We start from the raw sequence: 13,090 nt of genomic DNA, 5'->3' as shown, positions 1-13,090 counted from the left end.
ATGCTGTCTACAAGAGACCCACTTCAGACTCAGGGACACATACAGACAGAAAGCGAAGGGATGGAAAAAGATATTCCATGCAAATGGGAATCAAAAGAAATCTGGAGTAGCTATTCTCATATCAGACAAAATAGACTTTAACATAAAGACTATTACAAGAGACAAAGAAGGACACTACATAATGATCAAGGGATCAATCCAAGAAGAAGATATAACAATTGTAAATATTTATGCACCCAGCATAGGAACACCTCAATACATAAGGCAAATGCTAACAGCCATAAAAGGGGAAATTGACAGTAACACAACCATAGTAGGGGACTTTAACACTCCACTTTCACCAATGGACAGATCATTCAAAATGAAAATAAATGAGGAAACACAAGCTTTAAATGACACATTAGACAAGATGGACTTAATTGATATTTATAGGACATTCCATCCAAAAACAACAGAGTACACTTTCTTCTCAAGTGCTCACGGAACATTCTCCAGGATAGATCATATCTTGGGTCACAAATCAAGCCTTGGTATATTTAAGAAAGTTGAAAGTATATCAAGTATCTTTTCTGACCACAATGCTATGAGACTAGATATCAATTACAGGACAAAAAGTTAAAAAAATACAAACACATGGGGGCTAAACAATACACTATTAATAACCAAGAGGTCACTGAAGAAATCAAAGAGGAAATCAAAAAACACCTAGAAACAAATCACAATGAAAACACAATGACCCAAATTCTATGGGATGCAGCAAAAGCATCTCTAAGAGGGAAGTTTATAGCAATATAATCCTACCTCAAGAAATGAGAAAAAACTCAAATAAACAACCTAAACTTACACCTAAAGCAATTATAAAATGAAGAACAAAAAAACCCAAAGTTAACAGAAGGAAAGAAATCATAAAGATCAGATCCTAAATAAAATAGAAATGAAGGAAAGTATAGCAAAGATCAGTATAACTAAAAGCTGGTTCTTTGAGAAGATAAGCAAAATTGATAAACCATTAACCAGACTCATCAAGAAAAAAAGGGAGAAGACTCAAATCAATAGAATTAGAAATGAAACTGACACTGCAGAAATACAAAGATTATGAGAAACTACTACAAGCAACTCTATGTCAATAAAATGGAAACCTGGAAGAAATGGACAAATTCTTAGAAAAGCACAACCTTCCGTGACTGAACCAGGACGAAACAGAAAATATGAAAAGACCAATCACAAGCACTGAAACTGGAACTGTGATAAAAAATCTTCCAACAAACAAAAGCCCAGCACCACATGGCTTCACAGGCCAATTCCACAAATATTTAGAGAAGAGCTAACATCTATCCTACTCAAGCTCTTCCAAAATATAGCAGAGGGAGGAACAATCCCAAAATCATTCTATGAGGCCACCATCACCCTGATACCAAAACCAGACAAAGATGGCACAAAGAAGGAAAGCTACAGGACAATATCACTGTTGAATATAGATGAAAAATCCTCAACAAAATACTAGCAAACAGAATCCAACAGTGCATTAAAAGAATCATACACCACGATCAAGTGGGGTTTATTACAGGAATGCAAGGATTCTTCATTATATGCAAATCAATCAATGTGATACACCATATTAACAAATTGAAGAATAAAAACTATATGATCATCTCAGTAGATGCAGAAAAAACTTTTGACAAAATTCAACACGCATTTATGATAAAAACTCTCCAGAAAGTGGGCACAGAGGGAACCTACTTCAACATAATAAAGGCCATATATGACAAACCGACAGCCAACATTGTTCTCAGTGGTGGAAAACTGAAAGCATTTCCTCTAAGGTCAGGAACAAGACAAGGTTGCCCACTCTCACCACTATTATTCAACACAGTTTTGGAAGTTTTAGCCATGGCATTCAGACAAATAAAAGAAATAAAAGGAATCCAAATCAGAAAAGAAGAAATAAAACTGTCACTCCTTGCAGACGACATCATACTATATATAGAGAATCATAAAGATGCTACCAGAAAAGTATAGAGATAATCAATGAATTTGGTAAAATAGCTAGATACAAAATTAATGCACAGAAATCTCTTGCATTCCTATACACTAACAATGAAATAGCTGAAAGAGAAATTAAGGAAACTCTCTCATTTACCATTGCAACAAAAAGAATAAAATATCTAGAAATAAAGTTACCTAAGGAGACAAAAGACCTGTATGCAGAAAATTATAAGACACTGATAAAAGAAATTAAAGATGATACAAACAGATGGAGAGATATACCATGTTCTTGGATTGGAAGAATCAACACTATGAAAAGGACTATACTACCCAAAGCAATCTACAGATTCAATGCAATTCCTATCAAATTATCAATAGCATTTTTCACAGAACTAGAACAAAAAATTGAATAATTTGTATGGAAACACAAAAGACCCCAAATAGCCAAAGCAATCTTGTGAAAGAAAAATGGAGCTGGAGGAATCAGGCTCCTGAACTTCAGACTATACTACAAAGCTACAGTAATCAAGACAATATGGTACTGGCACAAAAACAGAAATATAGATCAATGGAACTGGATAGAAAGCCCAGAGATAAACCCAGGCAGATACGGTCACCTTATCTTTGATAAAGGAGGCAAGAATATACAATGGAGAAAAGACAGCCTCTTCAATAAGTGGTGCTGGGAAAACTGGACAACCACATGTAAAAGAATGACATTAGAACACTCTCTAACACCATACACAAAAATAAACTCAAAATGGATTAAAGACCTAAATGTAAGGCCAGACACTATCAAACTCTTAGAGGAAAACATAGGCAGAACACTCTATGACATAAATCACAGCAAGATCCTTTTTGACCCACCTCCTAGATAAATGGAAATAAAATAAAAAATAAACAAATGGGACCTAATGAAACTTAAAAGCTTTTGCGCAGCAAAGGAAACCAGAGACAAGACAAAAAGACAACACTCAGATGGGAGAAAATATTTGCAAATGAAGCAACTGACAAAGGATTAATTTCCAAAATATACAAGCAGCTCATGTAACACAATATCAAATAAACAAACAACCCAATCCAAAAATGCATGGTAGAGCTTAATAGACATTTCTCCAAAAAAGATATACAGATTGCCAACAAACACATGAAAGATTGCTCAACATCACTAATCATTAGAGAAATGCAAATCAAAAGCACAACGAGGTATCACTTCACACCGTTCAGAATGGCCATCATCAAAAAATCTACAAACAATAAATGCTGGAGAGGGTGTGGAGAAATGGGAACCCTCTTGCACTGTTGATGGGAATGTAAATTAATACAGCCACTCTGGAGAACAGTATGGAGCTTCCTTAGAAAATAAAAATAGAACTACCATATGACCCAGCAATCCCAGTACTGGGCATATACCCTGAGAAAACCATAATTCAAAGAGAGACATGTACCACATGTTCATCACAGCACTATTTGCAACAGCCTGGACATGGAAGCAACCTAAATGTCCACTGACAGATGAATGGATAAAGAAGATGTGGCCCCTATATACAATGGAATATTACTTAGCCATAAAAAGAAATGAAATTGAGTTATTTGTAGTGAGGTGAATGGATCTAGAGTCTGTCATACAGAGTGAAGTAAGTCAGGAAAAGAAAAATAAATACCATATGCTAACACATGTATATAGAATCTAAAAAAAAAAAAAAAAAGGTTCTGATGCACCTAGGGGCAGGAAAGGAATAAAATTGCAGAGGTAGAGAATGGACTTGAGGACACGGGGAGGGGGAAGGGTAAGCTGGGATGAAGTGAGAGAGTGGCGTGGACATATATACACTACCAAATGTAGAATAGATAGCTAGTGGGAAGCAGCCACATAGCACAGGTAGATCAGCTCGGTGCTTTGTGACCACCTAGAGGGATGGTTTAGGGAGGGTGGGAGGGTGACACAAGAGGGAGGAGATATGGGGATATATGTATATGTATAGTTGATTCACTTTGTTATAAAGCAGAAACTAATACACCATTGTTAAGCAATTATACTCCAATAAAGATGTTAAAAAATATAAAGCTTATCATACTAGCAAAAAAACAAAAACAAAAACAATGAAACAAAACAAATATCCTATGCTAACACATATATATGGAATCTAAAAAAAAAAATGGTTTTGATGAACCAAGGGGCAGGACAAGGATAAAGATGCAGGCGTAGAGAATGGACTTGAGGACACGGGGAGGGGGAAGGGTAAGCTGGGACGAAGTGACAGAGTAGCATTGACAATATACACTACCAAATGTAAAATAGATAGCTAGTGGGTAGCAGCTGCATAGCACAGGGAGATCAGCTCCGCACTTTGTTAAGACTTAGAGGGGTGGGATAGGGAGGGTGGGAGGGATTAACAAGAGGGAGGGGGTATGGGGATATATGTATACATATAGCTGATTTACTTTGTTATACAGCAGAAATTAATACAACATTGCAAATCAACTATACTCCAATAAAAATGTTAATAAAATAAAATACTTAGGAATAAACCTATCCAAGGAGTTAAAAGACTTATATTCTGAGAACTATAAAAGATTGATAAAGTAAAGTGAAGATGATAAGAAAGAAATGGAAAGGTAGCCCATGCTCTTAGATTGGAAGAATTAATATCATTAAAATGGCCATACTACCCAAAGCAATCTACAGATTTAATGTGATCCCTATCAAATTACCCATGACATTTTTCACAAACCTAGAACAAATAATCTTAAAATTTATGTGGAACCATAAAAGACCCAGAATTGCCAAAGCAATCCTGAAGTAAAAGAACAAAGCAGGAGGCATAACCTTCCCAGACTTCAGACAATACTACAAAGCTACAGTAATCGAAACAGTGTGGTATCGGCACAAAAACAGACATATGGATCAATGGAACAGAATAGACAGCCCAGAAATAAGCCCACACACCGACAGTCAATTAATCTTTCACACAGAAGGCAAGAATGTACATGGAGAAAAGACAGTCTCCTCAGCAAGTGATGTTGGGAAAGTTGGACAGCCACATTTAAATTAGTGAAGTTAGAACACACCCTCACACCATACCCAAAAATAAACTCAAAATGGCTTAAAGACTTAAATATAAGACATGACACCAAAAAACTCCTAGAAAAGAACATAGGTAAAACATTCTCTGACATGAATTCTAGAAATGTTATCTTAGATCAGCCTCCCAAGACAAAAGAAATAAAAGTAAAACTAAACACATGGTACCGAATTAAACTTATAAGCTTTTGCACAGTGAATGAAACCATAAACAAAATGAAGACAACCTATGGACTGCAAGAAAATATTCGCAAATGATGCGACCAATAAGGGCTTAATTTCCTAAATATACAAACAGCTCATACAACTCAACATCAAAAAAACCCAACCCAATCAAAAAATGGACAGAAGACCTAAACAGACATTTCTCCAAAGAAGACGTACAGATGGCCAATAGGCGCATGAAAAGATGCTCAACTTTGCTAATTATTAGAGAAACTCAAATCAAAAATACAAGCATCTCACACTGGTCAGAATGGCCATCATTAAAAAGTCTACAAATAATAAATGCTGGAGAGGGTGTGGAGAAAAGGGAACCCTCCTACACTGTTGGTGGGAATGTAAATTGGTGCAGCCACTGTGGAAAATAGTACGGAAGTTTCTCAAAAAACTAAAAATAGAACTACCATATGACCCAGCAATTCCACTCCTGGTTCTATATCGGAAAAATACAAAAACACTAATTTGAAAAGATTCACACAAGCCAATGTTCATAGCAGCAGTATTTACAATAACCAACACATGGAAGCAACCTAAGTGTCTATCAACAGATGAATGGATAAAGAAAATGTGGTACATATACACAATGGACTACTACTCAGTCATAAAAAAGAATGAAATAATGCCGTTTGCAGCAACATGGATGGACCTAGAGATTACCATACTAGGTGAAGTAAGTCAGACAGAGAAAGACATATCATATGATAACAACTTATATATGGAATTTAAAATACGATACACATGGACTTATTTACAAAACAGAAACAGACTCATAGACATAGAAAACAAACTTATGATTACCAAAGGGGAAGGGGAAGGAGGGATAAATTAGGAGTTTTGGATTAGCAGATACAAACCACTATATATAAAATAGATAAACAACAAGGTCCTACTATACATCACAGGGAACTATGTTCAATATCCTATAATAAACCATAAAGGAAAAGAATGTGAAAAAGAATATATATATATGTGTATATATATAACTGAATCACTTTGCTGTACACCAGAAAATAACACAACATTGTAAATTAACTACACTTCAAAAAAATATATATATATGGATCCTTTTCCATACCTCAACCTAAAATAATACTTAAGCAACCAAATTAAAACATTTGATTATCTGTTGTTGTTGTTGCCAAGATACTTATTCAACCCTTCCCCTTAGCTTTCACAGTATAGAGCAGGAATTCAAATCCTGGAGTGGAAACTAAAATATTCCAGATGAGACCCCGGTTTAACAGGTGAGAAGTATTTTAAGATAACCTCAGGTCTCCAGAAGTTTCAAAAATAATTATAAAGACTATCAGTAACTGAAGGGGAAATCCAACACTTGTCGTGTGACATAGTAAGTGCTCAGTACAGGTTTATGAAAGAAAACATTTTTCCCTGAAGTTTTCTCTCTCTATCTAGGTTGGAACACAATGTTATTTTGTAGAAATTATTTTATAAACATGTTGAGGGATGCATTTATTTAACTGTTTAGGCTTAGACCAGGTCTGCTACTATAAAGCAAGACAAATCAATCATTTTCTACTGATTCTGGGCAGTGTTAACAGCAGAATCAAATAATTAAATAATCAAAATGAGCTGGATAAAAGGGCACAGAGTTGGTGTGTTCCAAACAGACATTACATTGAATCCTTATACATCTCTTTTTCGTGTTCAAACATCTGCTTCTTTCCGGTGATTATTTGGAAAATAAAAGTTTAAGGGATAGCTGGGTTCATCACGCACAGGACGGTTATCAGTCTTTATGTGGAGGGACCACAACACTCACAGGTTGCTTGCTTCACTCATGGCTGGCCCTGCCTTCCTTGAGTAAATGTCTATACTCTCCTTATAACTATGTCTGTCCCTTAACTGTTCATCCAGTGATGACTGCAGTGCATTGTATTTATTTTGTTGGGCACCTTATACATTTTATTGGTGTTGGTGTTTTGATCTTTAATTAATCATTTATTTAATATGTAATGATTATTATATTGGAATTGTAATTACATAATGAAGATCCACTTTCAAGGCATTACACATTTCAAATGCCTTTGGAATAACAATTTTGCCTTTTAAAACACCACTTTGTATGTGTTTACAACTGAAATACAAATGGGAAGATTAGAATTTGACACAATCTACGTTTATTATTATTATTATTGCTACTACTACTACTACAAAATTATTTAACAGCTATATCTTGGATATAAGGTAACATACCAAAAACCAAGGCCATAACTTTGATAACTTTTTTAATTCTTACTCTATCTTGGCTTAAATATAATGCTGTGATTAAATGGAGTATATAGCAATCACAATACAATAAGTGAAGGCTATATCATATATTTTCCATGGAAAAATTTGTATCACAAATTGTTCATATATACTTTTGTTCAATTTTCTGTTTTAAAGGAAATATTGGGAATATTGGTTTTGCACCCAATTGTTTATCCAGACATGCTCAAAGGAGAGATGTCTTAATGGAAGAAGGACGATTGAAGCACAAAATGGAAACTTGCCTCAAAGAAGAGATCTGGAAAGGTTACGGTGAACCACAGTTACTGAAGTGTACTGTGTATCTCTGTGCTCTCTGCCTTTTTAACCTGTGAGATGTGACCTGATTTTTCCCTCTCATTCAATCAAGGTCATCACTAAACTTCCAGAATATCAAAAATAAAATAACATGAAGGAGGAAAAGACAAAGAAGAGTTTAGGTGTATATTTAAAAATACCACATTGGTTTAAAATAACTTACAATGAAAGGGTCACTTAAGAAGGGCACTGCTTAAAATTTAAGCAGGCAGTAATGGAAAGCGACAGACCTCAAACAATTTGTCTTTCACAGTTGAGTGAATTCACAGTGGCAGCAAGACAAGGATGTGCTAACTTACCTCTGCAGGACCTTGGCTGTTGCTTCATAGGCTCTCCCCAGGCTGAGATCATCATCCAGGTCTGTAGAGATTTTAGCATAAGTGTTAAGGACCTATGGGGGAAGAGGAATCCTTATTAAACATATAACATGACCAGATTCACTGATGTTTTATTTCATAACAGAAAAGATTCAAATTAATAGTTGTTTTTCACATCACCATAAAATATTTTTTTGTTTATTAAAAATTCATGTTGGTTTGGTTTATTTTTATCTATAGTATAACTTGTTTTGCAGTGATCTCTTTGAGCCATGACAGTGAAGTCTTACTTTTGTAAAAGTAATTCTTTTCCTGAACAATCCAAAATCTTCCAACTGATATAACTTAGGGGTGAGTAAATAATTGGATGGTTTACAACATTATTTTCAAATATGGGACCACTATCTTAGGTAATATAAGGCAGATTATAATAGTCTACTAGGGTAGCTTAAATATCACTTTTCCTTCTATAAATAGCTGTTTGAAAAGCATGAATTTATGTGCCAGGCAATTTCTAAATCTATCATTTTATTAGAGGCATATCTCACAGTTTGTACACATATTCAGTATACACTAAAAGTATTTCTTACAAATGTACTTCATTACCAACAATCTCTTCAATAATCAAAAGATTACGGCTGCCACAGCCAGACGTATGATCTTAACACTGACATCATCTGCATGGTATAATTTTCCTTTTTATTCTTTTTCCCTTTCAAAGGCCAGAAGAAGGAAAATATGTAAAATAAAATCCCCTTTTCCTCTTCCTCCTTCATTGTTACTTGAACCAAACTATTACACACATGAAGACACAGGAAATCTCCAAAGACCTCTATGGAAATCCTTTTTGCTCATTTTCTAAGAAGAAATTAGCAAGAGTCATTTGATGGCGTTGAGTGGGAGAGTCAGCATGAGGGAGGATGTGCATCCGGCCTGAATTAGGCATCTTAGAAAGTTTGTGTATGAAAGGCGGTGTTGATACTCAGCTTTACTTTCTTAAAGTTAATATTTGGGAAATAACTTCAGTGAGGCTATGTGATACCTCCTAATTTGTGTGTGTATGTGTGTCTGTGTGTGTGTGTGTGTGTGGTTTACAAGTGACTTGAAATAATACTGGTATTAAAACTTACTGATACATATTGACCCAGTATTTTAATTCCTGTTAAACCTGCAAAGTTCATCATTTTGGTTCTTCTTTTTAAGTCTCTTAATAAGCCTTGTATAAACCTGAGACTATTCTTTTCACTCTGTTGTGCAAAACTGATTCACCCAGGTTAAGTCCGATATGACTTGACATTGAGCTTTCTGTGTTAAGGGGCAGAAGCTCTGAATTTTGTGAATTTGTAAGAGACCTTATTAAATCCAAATATCAAAATATTTAGGAAGAGACTGTCAAGTGTCTCTTTTGGTTCATATATGTTTTATATGGCATTCTAGAAACTTAAAGATTGAATATTATATATTTTGTGTCAAAAATAGTTCGTTTTTCGGTAAATATTGTTACTGTGTGCCAATGTTGTGTTAAACCCTAGGAAATCTTAACGAGAAGAGAGTATGCTTGCAAACCTTCGAGGCATTTATAGTCTAGTGGTACAGAGGTTTGCACTGATGCAGCTGTGTGAATTAGCTGAAAACAGATTTCTCCAGGGCTTCAGCTGTGCTTACTCTGCACCACTCCCCCACACCCCTGGCCACCATGAACCCGGAAGCAGTACAGTAGCATCCAGAAGTACCCAACATTATCTTAGGGCTGTGACTCCTTGGACCATGGTTAGGAGGGTAGTTTCCATGAGGAAGCTTCTATAGAATCAAGGAGCAAATACCAGCTCAGCCTGGGCTTCTGGTTTTGGCCTTGGACTTGATTCTATAGAAGCTTCCTCATGGAACCCGATGGGCTTTCCTGAAATGAACACCCAATTTAGAGTAAGAAGACTTGGATTCAAGACCTAATTCTACCACACCCAACACACCTGGCCCAAGAAATCTCCCTGAGAAGCTTTCCTCGAAGCAAAAAAGAAAACCTCCCTCTGAGAGTTGTTATGAGGCTGCTGTGAGATGATACAGAGTTCTATTTGAACCTGGGATGAGAAGTTTCTGGGACTCTGTTAACCAGCCATCAGTGAAGAGCTCCTGGAGAGTTCCCTCCTCAGAGTAAAGGCGACACATTTTATTTGTGACTTGAGAGAATGCCTCTCTCAGCTTACATGCTTTACCTAAAAACAGGAAATATATAGGCAGTGGGAAGAACATAGTTCACTACTGGCCCAACAGGGAAATAATCAATTACACTGGACCCCCCCGTATCCACGGGAGCTACATTCCCAGACCACCAGTGGATGCCTGAAATCTTGGACATACACTATGCTTTCTCCTGTACATACATACCTGTGATAAAGTTTAATTTATAAATTAGGCACAGTAAGAGGTTAACAACTATAACTTACAATAACATAGAATAATCATAACAATATACTGTAATAAAAGTTATGTAAATGTGGTCACTCTTTCTCAAAATATCTTACAAATTTAATGTATTTTGCATCTTAACTAAGCACTTATCACACACTGTGGCTATAACTTGCTGTTTGAGGTGTGACAGCAAAACTAGCATGAATTTCTTTTTCCTTCTTCACAGTTTCACAGATAGAAGATTCGTTCTTACTACAGATTTTAGCAAACTCAGCATACAATTTTTTTTCTTTCCTTCCTAAGTTGAGAACTTTCACCTTTTTACTTAAAGGAAGCACTCTGGGCTCTTCTTTGGCATATCCAAATTGCCAGCATCACTCGCCTTGCACTTTCGGACCGTTATTAAGTAAAATAAGGGTTATCTGAACACAAGCACTATGATATCTCAACAATAACCCAGTAACCTTGATGGCTACTAAGTGACTAATGGTCGGGATATGCTGGACAAGGGGATGATTCACGTCCGGGATAGATCAGGATGGAAGCCACAAGATTTCATCATGCTACTTAGAACACTGTACAATTTAAAACCTATGAATGGTTTATTTCTGGAAATTTCCATTTAATATTTTCAGACCTCGGTTGACCGTGGGTAACTGAAACTTCGGAAAGTGAAAACACAGGTAAGGGGGGACTACTGTTCATGAAGTCAGTACTGAGAACCTTGAAAGTGCTACAGGGGAGCTGATCTAAATCAAAGACAGGGCCTCTGCTCCTCAGGAATGTGAGCTCTGACTGGAGACAGCCAACTCAGGTAAAATCATAAGGGGAACACAAGACGAGACTCAGCAGATTGGTGAATTGTGTAGTCCAACCTAAGGGAAGTAGGAAGGATAGTGTTAAAAGAAAAAGGAAAAAAAATATAAAAGTAAGTGGAAAAATAACGAGATTACAAATTGTGTAGAAAATAACTGTTGGTGGGAACGTAAATTGATTCTTTTTTTGTAAATCCAAAAAAGAGGGGATATATGTATACATATAGCTGATTCACTTTGCTGTACAGCAGAAACTAACACTACATTGTAAAGCAACTGTCCCCCAATAAAAAACAAAAAACTAAAAATAGAGTTGCCATACGATCCAGCAATCCCGCTCCTGGGCAAATATCCAGAAAAGAAAAAAAACCTCTAATTCAAAAAGATACATGCACCCCAATGTGCATAGCAGCACTATTTACAATAGCCAAGATATGGAAGCAACCTAAATGTCCATCAACAGATGAGTGGATAAAGAAGATGTGGTACACATATACAATGGAATATTACTCAGCCATAAAAAGAATGAAATAATGCCATTTGTAGCAACATGGGTGGACCTAGAGATTATCAAACTAAGTGAAATAAGTCAAACAAAGACAAATATTATGTGATATCACTTACATGTGAAATCTAAAAAATAATACAAAAGAATCTATATACAAAATAGAAACAGACACACAGACACAGAAAACAAACTTATAGTTACCAAAGAGGAAAGGGAGGGATAAATTAGGAGTATGGGATTAACAGATACACACTACTATATATAAAATAGATAGGTGTAATAATCTATAATGGAAAATAATCTGAAAAAATATATATAACTGAATCACTTTGCTATACACCTGAAACTAACAAAATATTGTAAGTCAACTATACTTCAATTTTAAAAAGCATGAATATTAAATATCCCAAAAAACCCAAATTGTGTAGAAAATAAAGATGTTTTATATTGACCTTATGGTAAATTATGTTACCTGCTTTTTAATTAAGGTATAATTTACAAATTAATAAATATTGATCAACTTGAATCATCAGACAAATAGGAATCTTCTTTACAAAGTTTACTTCAAGTGAGAAAATACAGTGTGGAAATCTGAGGGATCCACTGTACTTGACTGAATACCCCTGTGGCATGCAATATGTTGGAAACAAATCCAGGGTGTGGAAGGTTAAATTCTGTCATTGCAAATCAGAGATAAGAGGAGAGAAAAAAAGAATCTCAGGTGAAAAATATTTTGATGAGTTCAAAATTCATTATATATCCTTAAATTTTATGGACAATGAACTTAATCAATCTTTGTCAAAAGATCAAGGAAAACACTGCTTAAGTGTGCTACTATGTCAATTTCAATGAGCATGATTACAAGATTACCAAAGTTGGAAAAGTCAGTTCATGTACCTAATAAAAACTGAGTGCTTTGTGGCCACTCAATCACATTGCTCCAATGATTTCCCTGAATAATGGAGATGAAGTTTTGAAAGCTATTGTACTAGAAGTTTTAAAGGCAATGGACTTTATCTTCCCACTGAAATAAAACTGATTAACTTGAAAAGATATTTTCAAATAAAATCCAGGTTCTTAAAATGAGATAATTTCTATTGGTTACCTAAAAGTGAAACCAGTAGAACACTTAACATAAAAAATGAGAGTGTGCAAAAGAATA

At 35.4% G+C, this 13,090-nt stretch overlaps 1 protein-coding gene across 2 annotated transcripts in view; it reads right to left on the bottom strand.

The window, feature by feature from the left end:
- TTC29 (tetratricopeptide repeat domain 29) overlaps nucleotides 1-13,090 on the bottom strand; it is a 261,762-nt gene that overhangs the window by 129,901 nt on the left and 118,771 nt on the right. For both annotated transcript variants that reach the window (XM_033857319.2, XM_073805519.1), the window contains exon 9: nucleotides 8,179-8,270. In XM_033857319.2, coding sequence (XP_033713210.1) covers nucleotides 8,179-8,270 — 92 coding nt within the window. The remainder of the gene's footprint in view (nucleotides 1-8,178; nucleotides 8,271-13,090) is intronic.

This window comes from Tursiops truncatus, chromosome 5 (assembly GCF_011762595.2).
Source record: "Tursiops truncatus isolate mTurTru1 chromosome 5, mTurTru1.mat.Y, whole genome shotgun sequence".
Classification (NCBI taxonomy): Eukaryota; Metazoa; Chordata; class Mammalia; order Artiodactyla; family Delphinidae; genus Tursiops; species Tursiops truncatus.
This window is presented reverse-complemented; position numbering and strand designations above follow the sequence as displayed.